Source organism: Ciona intestinalis, chromosome 14 (assembly GCF_000224145.3).
Source record: "Ciona intestinalis chromosome 14, KH, whole genome shotgun sequence".
NCBI classification, from domain to species: domain Eukaryota; kingdom Metazoa; phylum Chordata; class Ascidiacea; order Phlebobranchia; family Cionidae; genus Ciona; species Ciona intestinalis.
Genome location: NC_020179.2, coordinates 1,138,036 through 1,148,422, shown reverse-complemented (window position 1 = coordinate 1,148,422; position 10,387 = coordinate 1,138,036). Strand labels below are relative to the sequence as shown.

The window sequence follows — 10,387 nt, the reverse complement described above, 5'->3', positions numbered from 1 at the left end:
CAAGGTAAAAATGTGATATTCATGTGATATATGTGTTATAAACAATTAAAACTACAATTCATCATAAATTAATTGTTAGGTATTTTGAAACTTTAATTGTACAAATTACAATGCATTTAAACTAGAATTTTCGCAAACAATTGCAGCAATTAACAGTTACTATTACTAATTTTATATAGGAATGATATTGTTTTTAAAAAGACCCATACAGCATTTAGGGACAATGTATGTCATATAAAGAATTGTATAGTATACCATTAACAGCTGAAAATTGCTTAGAAAATAAACATTATAATAGAGTTCCCATTTCTATTCCACAAGTGTAGATTAAAGGCGCTAAGCAAAATAACACGCCACAGCACTATTTCATACAAATGCACTGAAATTATTGGCTATGTTTAGCATGCCACTGTGTTGTAGGGTCGATCTTATGTACTGAGACCATTGATTAGCCTATAGGGCATTGTACATTGGCTTTTTATTCTCAGGTGAAATCAATTGGCTTTGGCTTAACTTTAAGAAAATAGATAAGCACTTCATTATAATGTAGTTGTTAAAGCGAATTTTTGTTTTTTTGCTGATAAAAGTTAAATTTTAACAAAGTTACGTAAAGTACTTGGTGTATATTGCAGTGTATACACTGTTGTAAAATAAATAAAGGTGTACGCAGTGTATTGATTTAAAATAACTGGAAAGTGCATGCACAACTGAACTGTCCAAATTTAACATTCCATAACTTATAAACCATTTGGCATATTGTTTAACAAATTAGGTAACTTATTTGTTACATTTTTTCCCCAGACTTTAAAATCAAACATGCATATATTTCTTTAAATACACGGATGTTGAAATTTTACGGGTAAATGGCTTGCATTTGGCGCAAGACACATGAAAGATTAAACCATGAATAATTGTAATTTCTAATCAGTTTTATGCTCTTAATATTATGACATAGCATATAATACTTATAGACAACTGTGAAGAATGAATTCTGCACAAATATTTGTCTTATAATTAATTCGAAACTAATTAATGTGGTTAACAGTGAACATTTTATATTTCCTGATTTTTGGGGGTAAAATTTGAAACTTTTTGTTTTGTTGATTGGTCACAACTCACAAGTTACCAAAATATTGTAAAAAAATAATTTACAATATTTTAAATATATATATAATATGTATAACATATGTATTGTACAAGAGACCGAAAGCATTAAAAATCGCTAAAGTAAGACATACATAGATATGCATAGAGTGATATGGTAATTATAAAAACAATTCATTTAGCTTAGCTTTTTCAATTTCATACAAACTGATTTTTTTGCTAAATACCCACATTAAAGGATATACAAAATGTTTTTTGTGGGTCATTTAAAATGCCTACGCAAACTCTATTAAATGTGTTTTTTTTGAGTCATTTATAAAGTTACTTTTTTCATTTCATGTAAAAAGTTTACGGTTTAATTATCGCCTTGAAAAAGAAGGTATTTTAAAAAAAATAATTATTCTGTATAGACAATGTTATCCTTCAATCAGTAAATGCTAGATATTGATTTATGGATTAACTCTATGAATTAGAGTGTAGATGCAATAGCAGTAAGCTACCAGATATGTATACGATTTGTAAAACAAGATATGAATCTGATATCTGAAATGTAGAATAACCAAGCTAGATTACTTGCAAATGGTCCACCAAAAATGGATGGTTTAAATTTACAAACAGAATATTAAATGCAACAAAAGGGTATTAAAATAGATTTTTGCCACTGTAAATGTTAATGTAATTTATATTCCTAATTTGTAACTACTACAAAATGAAATGTAGTTTTTTTAATTCATTTTTTTAATAAAAACTCTTTCTTTTTATATATAAACATTTCTTACTCAAAACTGCATTGATACTATATTTTATATATTTTTTTATTTTATTGCATTTATATCCGTAGAGCAACAAGAAAAAGAGAAAGGTCAAGACTCTGGCTGTCGACTATGCTGCACAATACTATGACAAGTTCTCCATATTTCTTATTGAAACTGCCTCAACTCAGCGCTGGGTATGACATAAATTAGGGCTTCCCAAACTAAAACCTTTTTGTCTCCTAAAATTTTTCAATATTTCTTTGTGGTTATAGTAAATATATGCAGTACTTGGTGTAAAATTGGTAAATTCTCGGCAAACCCAGAAAGTTACAATTTTTGGGGGGTTCGTGACCCCGGATTTGAGAAGCTCTAATTTAGATTTTTTACCCTGACAAACGCTTTGGTAAAATATAGTGGCGCGCTGAAGTTCATTATAATTTGCCAAGAACGGTGATTATACCAAGCCTGGCAACGTGGTTCCTTTTCAACTTGTGGTTTCTATTGAAATGCATTGTAATTACTTTGTATAATGTGGTGATTCGGCTAGGGTAATTTTTTTTTTTGAGTTTTGTCATATATTATTGTATAGTAGTTTTTTCTTCAATTTTATGCCGAAAACTGCAAAATATGGACATGTTGTTTTTGAATGCAGTATGGCAATTGTCTTGTAATTTTCCTCCCATTGTAGCAACCTTAATAAAACACTTTATTTTTTCTTTAAAATTATTCTACATATATATTTCTTTTCCAACTGTTTCGGTTTCATGAGTTAAAAATGAATTTTTTTCTTACATTGACTAGCAAGTATAAATGCTATTGACATTTAGCATAGTAGGTAGTAACTGTATAAAATATGGGGTATTTTCTTCTTTTTATGGAAGTCAAACTTTCAATTTGTTTCATTGAAATAGGGTCGGCAAGCTATGGCATTTATTTACCCAAAAGTATTTGAAAATTAACGCAAAATAAACAAAACATATTTTTCTGCTACCAATTTGTAGGTTACTATGTAACTTAATTTCAAAAACAGTCTAAAAGTTAGCCCACCTCTTATAATTAGTTGTTCACACATTGTGTTTTTGTTAAAAGCACTTATGCACACCATTACAACTTGATTTCGACCTGAAAAGTCAAGTTTTTTTCAAAAAATCTATTTTGTGCTTTTTGTTCATTGCGCTTTTGCTTTTTTCCGACACATTTTAAAATCTGTGTGGTTTCTCTCCCTACATGAAATTGAACCTGAAGCTGTGTAATTTCTTTCTTCAAGTATTACAAGTCATTTCTGTAACCCCTGGAAACGTCTGACAAGATTATTGTACAGTTACAGCACATATATGAATGTGGTTCTCTCTGATTGACATGCAAGTCAAACAGACCATATTGGTGCACTTTGCTACTTTTTATCAACTCATTCCAACAATCTATGTTTAACTTACAAAAAACTGTTCATTTTCTGTCAACTTTTTGCGCACAACAGCTGAAATAAGTTTTCTGTTGCGTTTGCAAAAATGTCTTTTACTCGCAATTTTAAATACAGTTGTGTTGAATGGTTAAAAAGTGTTATGGAAATAATAAAAAACATAAGATGCCTAAACCATAACACGCTGATCTCCACAAAATTCAACAAAAGTTTATTCATAATTGGCAACAATTTCCGTCCACAGAGTGTAGAATATAAATACCTCATTTTTTATTACGCTTGCCAGTTGATGAGTTAAGCAAGCCAGCACTTGAGCTAAATGTGGTGCTGCCTCCAAAAAACATATTTCCACTTGTTGAGGTGGCTAAACCTGTAAGGAATTTAAAGAAAATGTAATTTGGCAGATTGGCTGTTGGGTAAATATTGGCCACATTTGGCCTAATCCCTAAAAACAGAAAATTTTAAATCAATGATTTAGCTTATTTATCCTTGTGTGGCAGGGCAATGTTAGACATTATAACACTGGTGTTCTGTTTCATACACCTCGTGTGTACAAACAAGTTACCACGTATAAAACTTGTAAGAGTGATTGTTTAATGGATAGCGGTTGAAAAAATGAATTGAACCTGATATCTCTGTTAACTGTGGCAGTGATTAAACCATAGCCACGGTACCAGCCAAAAATAAGGAAACTTTAAAAAATGCCAAACTAACAGTTAAAAGGCAGAAAAAATGACTGTTAAAGTGAATTGCCCATAGACACTAGACACATCCATAAATTTTGCAACCTGGAACATAATATATTATGCCAGTGCTTAAATACGGTAAGTTAAATGATAAAAACTTTTATTAAACCACCTACCTGCACTGAGAGCTGGTTTCAAAGTATTAGTGGAACCAAAACCTCCAAAACCAGTCGTGCTTAACGTAGGTTTGGAGCCAAATAAGCTGCCAGTTGTAACTGTAGGTTTTGTTGAACCAAATAAACTGCCTGAAGCATTGCCACCAAATAATGTGTTAGTAGCTGAAAAGAAATATTAAATATATTTTGATTAGTCTTAAATCTCAATACCAACATTAAGGTCCATAACTTACTATTTATAAGTTCCAGTTTAAAAACTAAAACCATCTTTAGTGATGTAAAAAGTTTAAACAAATGCTTAGAGAGAAAACGGCAATAAAAAAGCAAGCAACACAAGATTAATATTTCATACCTTAAAATTTAATCTAGTTATTTTTTGTAGCCTGTCAACAGTAGTTGACTAGTTGTAGTTGTCTATATAAATTTATGTAAAAGTAAGTCATTCTAATCTATATGGGTGAGGTTTCAGGAAAAAGCATGCTAATGGACCTGGAATTTATTTTAAAACAGCTTAAACAAAATACTCTTGCTTTTTAAGTAGTCATTATATTTATTTTAAAACAGTTTAACAAAATACTTTTGGTTTGTCCCAAAAATCCTTGTTGTGGGGGAGCCTGTTGTTGTTGTTGTTGTGGCTGTTGTAACATTGAAGCCATTGCGAGTGCTGCAACATTACTCAAGTTGCTGAAAGCTGACGGCCCTTCAATTTTCTTGCTCTTCGCTGGAACTGAGAATAAAAATTTATTGAAAAAATTTAGTAAAATATTTTGTGTTTAGAACTTAAAAGTTTGTAATTATAAAAAAATTGAGTATATTTGTATAAAAAATAATAAAATTGTTTAAATTCTGTTTTCAATAGGCTACTATTTTTAATAGAGCTCAAAACTGTTTTGTTTATGTATTTTAAAACTGATTTACAATTTAGAAACATAATTCTATTTGGACATATCACACTCATAGATTGCAATTAGGAAGCTAGACCAGTATATAGTAGGGTGGGGGAAGATGGGACACCTTTTATTCTATTTTCTCGTCCTATTTGGTAGTAAACAAAGAACATTTAAAGAATTATAAAACTGTATCCTCACGACTCCCCTAAACCCTTATTAAATGTTTGAAAAACGTTCAAGAATCAGGATATTTGGATACCATGTGGCATGTGCTAAAGGTGTCCCTCTTCCCCCACTCTACTACATAATACTTCCAAATTATTACGTCAGAATAATGTTTACAACGACAGTTTGTATTTAAAATGTAAGTATTTATTATGATATGCATTAATACCTGGAATATTTTGCTTAAATATATCTGTATGATCGCCATGAACAACTTTTCTATAAGCCAGGTATTGCTCTTTGATGTGCTGCAAATGTATGGGTTTGGGGTATTATATTTTGTATGGGAATACATTATAATGTATGGGATAATATGATAATAATATATATATATTTCTGTATTACAATGTAAATGAATTCATATCATTTATAAATGAATGTAACTTGCTTTATTCTCGCCTGGCCGGAAAACCTCATGCAAGCCTAGGAGTTACCATGTATGTTACTTTGTGAGTGATTATTTTTTTGAATTTTTTCATTTTGATGTATGACTGACAACTTGGACAACCCATTAGTGACCAGTAACCACTGGGTTGGAGCAATTGTCATTCAGTGTCTTGCCCAAGGACACATACACCCACGATGATAGCATTGACTAGCGTTAAACCCAACCATTTTGCGAGTACTTTACACTTGCTACAAGACACTGTTCACAGATCAAAAATCAACGACTCATTCTATTCAGAATTTAGGAAAAAGTCGTTTTACCTTCACACTGTCATGTATTGAATGTAGATTTGAAGCCAAAGTTATAAAACTTTCCTGCATTTTACACAAAGCCATAGATAAGTCTGTGGGAAAAAACAGTTGTTATATTAGGGTGTTTAAAGTTAAATTATTTGGGAAACATATTTGGGAAACAAACAGTGTAATTTTGGACACAAAATGGCGTTCAATGTCACAAGGTTTTTTAACAGATGTTTTTCTATTGCTGTATGTAGCTTTAATTAAGCAACTTTAAATTTTAACAGAAAAAAACAGAAAATTTTCTAAATCCAGTAAATTTTAAAACTTCAACAAAGTGATTTACCTTGTGGGTTCATGCCAGAGGGTTGAGCAAGCGAATGTAAATGGTTTTCTAATTCTTCCATCTGGTGTCTGTATGACTGCATGCTGATACTAAACTCTGATACAAGGTCAATGAAATACCTGAAATATTTATTGAATACAGTTGTTGTGGTGATTCTGGTGCATATATTAAACTATGTTTATTTATAATATATGTACATACCAAAAATATCACGTATGTAGCTTTATGGGTGATTATTTATTTGCTTATTCTAAATTTAAAGTAACATTACAGTTTCCACAAAACATAGACAGTTTTTTAATTCTAAAAATTAAGGCAAATTTAAAAAAATATATACATGTATTGAAATATAAATATATAGATTAAATTATATAATAAACACAAAATTTCTTCTGTGAAATTTTACCTCAAAATCCAGATTACTAAGTAAATTACAGTTTACAAGCTATACAGAATTAGATGCACAAAGGTATCAGTTTTAATACACTAACTTGATAGGAGCAATATTTTCATGTTGTAATGCAGCAGGTGTATCTTGTGTTCGATGGGCGATCTCCATATTTTTTAACTGGTTTGTGAATTCATTTCGTATCGATTCAACGGCTGCCTTATTCCTATTAAATTTGGATAAATTTTGTATAGTTTGTTACAATCTGTACGCTAACCTACAAGTACCTGTACCATACAAAGTGCATTTTCCATTTGGCATATGCGTACTGTTTTTGTTAATTTTTGGTAAAACTTGGTGACAAATAACAATATTAAAATACAGTTTAACCTATAGTTGTCATTTGTCAAACATAATGAACCTCATTGATTAATTTAGCAAATGTGATATATTTTAGGTCTGCTTTTGTTTGTATAGACACCTAACACGTAACACCTTAACACTAAGTAAAATCAATTTTACGGTCCAACACAGGGTGCTAAAACACCCCTGTTTCAAAAATCGTGATTAAGGTAAAATGAAACGATGAAGGAGAATGAAAATGACCATTTCACCCCAATATACTATACTTGTATTTTGTATATTACATATATATTTTATTTTACATTTGCCACTATAGATTGAGTCAAACTTATAAATGCAATGATTATAATTTACTTTTAGTTTTAACCAGTGATAATATTCTTAAATATTTTACATTCAAAAACTTTTCAGTGTCAGTCTGACAGTTAAGCTTAATGTCAAATATATATATATATACTATAGAGTATATAGTATGATATACACATTGACAAATACACAAAATATGGCTAACCTTTGCACAGCAGAAGAAATTGTACCAACAGCAACTGATAAACTGTTGATTTCTTCGTTGATTTTCTGCAAAGATCGCACAGAAAACTTTCCTACTTCATTGCTCTCGCTTTTTTGCTTTTGAACGTAACTCCTTTGAACAAAGCAGATAATATATAAAGAATATGTCAAACACTCGTCTGGTATGAAAAAACGAGTGTATTTCCAAAGTTTTTTCTGCCGTTTGTTGGAAGGTTATTTACATCATGCCCGGTAGCAAAAATAACCGAGTATGTATTGAAAAAAGATATCTGCTTTTTTAAATTCTACAATTACAAAATCCTATTCCTAAGCAAAAAAGGCATGCAATTTATTAATCTAAAATACCCTCACCAATATAGAATATAATAATATCATTGCTCACATACAATGTTGGAGTAATAAGCAAACTATGGCCAAATCCTAGCATGGCATGCCTGTTAATAGAACCTAACCTTTATAGAACGAATATTCGATTCACACATAAAATATTAATAAAATATTTCATACTCAAAAGCCTTCACATCTTTGCATATTTCCTCGGGTACCCCTTGATCCTTGACCGCCTGGCTTATCCCGTTGTTTTTATTCCCATTTCCATTACTTGTTGATGCAGTAGAAGTTAAATCAACACCTCCCAGCCCCTTAAATGCTGGTTTGGTAGTTTGTGGTTGGGTGGAACCAAGGGTTAAAGCTGATGCAGTGCTTGCAGTAGAGGCAGCTGATTGAGAAAATAGACTTACAATTAAAGTCAATGGTGAAAAAAAAATTTGAGTTTACTTGCTTTAAGTTACTTGCTTTATCCTCACGTGACTGGGAAACTAGTCGATGTAACACGGGTGTTCATACACCTCATGCCAGCTTACGAGTTACCATATATTTTCTTTGTGGGTCATTGTTTTTTTTAATTTTTTTTTATATATTATATATATATATTAATTTTTTTATATATTTTTATAGAGAGGGAACATTTTTTAGCCTTCTATCGATCTTTATCTAGTGCTCATGAAGTTGGACGATTCTCATGACGAAATTACAGTCAGTTTTAAGTGCGAGAAATCTGTTAGATTTATATTTTGCCTAAAATGGCATCATCAGTCTCTGGTTTAAACAGAACAGTTCAACTAATTTTTGTCGACTAGATATTTTGTGGCATTTGGTCCTGACTGTTATTTCGTTAAGAGAATCGGACAACTGCATGAGCACTAGATCCGGATTATATTTATAGAATTTACAATTTATCACAATTCACAATAATCCTTTAATAATAATAACTAATTTTAGCCTATAACATGGCCAATCAATACAGTGCTTAATATGCATTTAAGTCTTATTTTAAATTCCACACCCCAAACCCAAATAAAAATTAAACCCTAGTAGTTAAACAATACATACTTTGTCCAAAACCCAAAGTTGGTTTAGTAGTTGCAGACCCACCAAGTGAGAATCCAGTTGCAGCTGGTTTAGACTGGTTTGCTCCTGTAATACCAGGTTTAAATTATATGTGAAGTGATAAAATATGCTGAGATTAGGTAAAATATACACAAGCAATAGAATGTGAAATAAAAGAACGTAATATATTAGCATATAAATTTATATAGGCATAAAGATTCAAAATTTATTGTGCCGTTTTTAACGTGACTTCGAAATGTGTAAAATTTGCGCACTAATTTTAACTAATGTGAGCATGCCTACGAAAAGTAACGAACTTGCATACGCTACCTGAGAGTTTGACCTGCCATTTTCGGCAGACAAGTACCATATTTTAATATACAAAATTTATACCTAAGCTTGGTGCAGATACAGTAGGTTTGGCACCAAAGCCCAGCCCTGTAGACGCAGTGGCTGGAGCACCAAACGAGAATCCAGTGGAACTTTGTGTTGTTTTTGTTGCTGCTGTTGAACTAGAAGCTCTGTGTAGTGATTAAATAATGTTAATATGTTAACTTGTTTTACCCTCGCATTGTGGGGAAACAACGGTAGTTATAATACATGTGCCTTGTTTTATAAACCTTGTGACCGCTTACGAGTTACCACATATGTAATTTGTTAAGTAATTATTTTGTGCCACAATTTAGTATTTAGACAACCCATTAAAAACCACTAGGTTTGAGCAATTGTTGTTAAGTGTCTTGGTCAAGAACACATACGCATAACCAGTGTACAATGGTAGCAGCATCAAGCCTTGAACCATAACATTGAAATAAGTGATAAAATGGACATACTAAATCCAATAATCACATATATATTGTTTTTAGCTTACCCAAAACTAAAGCCACCTCCTGAGCCTGTGTTGCTTGTACCAAATCCTTTAAAAGCCATTGTCGGGATATCTTACAGTTTACAAAATAAGATAACAAATGCAGATCTCAGACTCACGTTTCACAAATTTAATATGAGCGTCCCGCTCACTGTTATATTTTTGTCCTCTATCGCCACCTCGCGGTTAAGAAAATTTTAGTTTTTCTTAAAAGAACACAATTGACAACCTTGAAAAAAGTGAATATGACTGGTAATTTCGATTCTAAGCAGCACCAAAAGCCGCTAGTTCCATGAAAAACAATTAAATGAACCCAGCTTCTCAAAATACCCATTTTTCTGTAAAATCGGCTGTGAAGTAAACCATTTTCTCATATCCTACTGTCCGAACGGTTTTAAAAGGCAATAAGCGAAGAAACTAACCACCCTACGACCCCAAAATACAACCAGATATTTTTCAAGGGTGTCATTTAAAAAAATGTACATTGGAAACTTTCTTGTATAAACAGGTAGCTTAACACGCATATACTTGATATTGAATTGAAACATTTAGCTGGGACGAG

At 31.5% G+C, this 10,387-nt stretch overlaps 2 protein-coding genes across 5 annotated transcripts in view; one reads left to right on the top strand and one right to left on the bottom strand.

Moving 5' to 3' along the window:
* Positions 1 to 3,409, top strand: part of LOC100180574 (ubiquitin-like protein 3) — a 6,579-nt gene extending 3,170 nt beyond the window's left edge. For 2 of the 4 annotated variants that reach the window (XM_018814902.2, XM_026837762.1), the window contains exon 6: positions 1,946 to 3,260. In XM_018814902.2, the coding sequence (XP_018670447.1) occupies positions 1,946 to 2,007 (62 nt within the window). In that variant the 3' untranslated portion in view covers positions 2,008 to 3,260. Of the gene's footprint in view, positions 1 to 488; positions 675 to 1,945 lie in introns of those variants that run through there. The other 2 variants (XM_009862425.3, XM_018814901.2) reach the window with 2 other exon arrangements.
* Positions 3,410 to 3,471: 62 nt separating this feature from the next.
* Positions 3,472 to 10,003, bottom strand: LOC100182924 (nucleoporin p58/p45). The gene is made up of 12 exons (XM_002125699.4): positions 9,829 to 10,003; positions 9,351 to 9,478; positions 8,961 to 9,044; positions 8,076 to 8,286; positions 7,549 to 7,680; positions 6,778 to 6,900; positions 6,287 to 6,405; positions 5,965 to 6,047; positions 5,426 to 5,504; positions 4,719 to 4,868; positions 4,142 to 4,303; positions 3,472 to 3,649 (listed from the first exon to the last, which is right to left on the bottom strand). Exons 1-12 carry the CDS (start codon positions 9,885 to 9,887, stop codon positions 3,543 to 3,545), a joined length of 1,437 nt encoding a protein of 478 aa, XP_002125735.1. The 5' UTR covers positions 9,888 to 10,003; the 3' UTR covers positions 3,472 to 3,542.
* Between the last annotated feature and the right edge of the window lie 384 nt (positions 10,004 to 10,387).

What these genes read in the sequence shown, in the direction of transcription:
- LOC100182924 (XM_002125699.4), bottom strand. Translation starts at nt 9,887, where the DNA reads ATGGCTTTTAAAGGATTTGGTACAAGCAACACAGGCTCAGGAGGTGGC. An exon ending in TGTATCTGCACCAAGCTTAG is followed by an intron (nt 9,045 to 9,350) that starts GTATAAATTTTG and finishes CTGGTATTACAG; the next exon opens with GAGCAAACCAGTCTAAACCA. An exon ending in CAATACATGACAGTGTGAAG is followed by an intron (nt 5,505 to 5,964) that starts GTAAAACGACTT and finishes ATACATTTGCAG; the next exon opens with CACATCAAAGAGCAATACCT.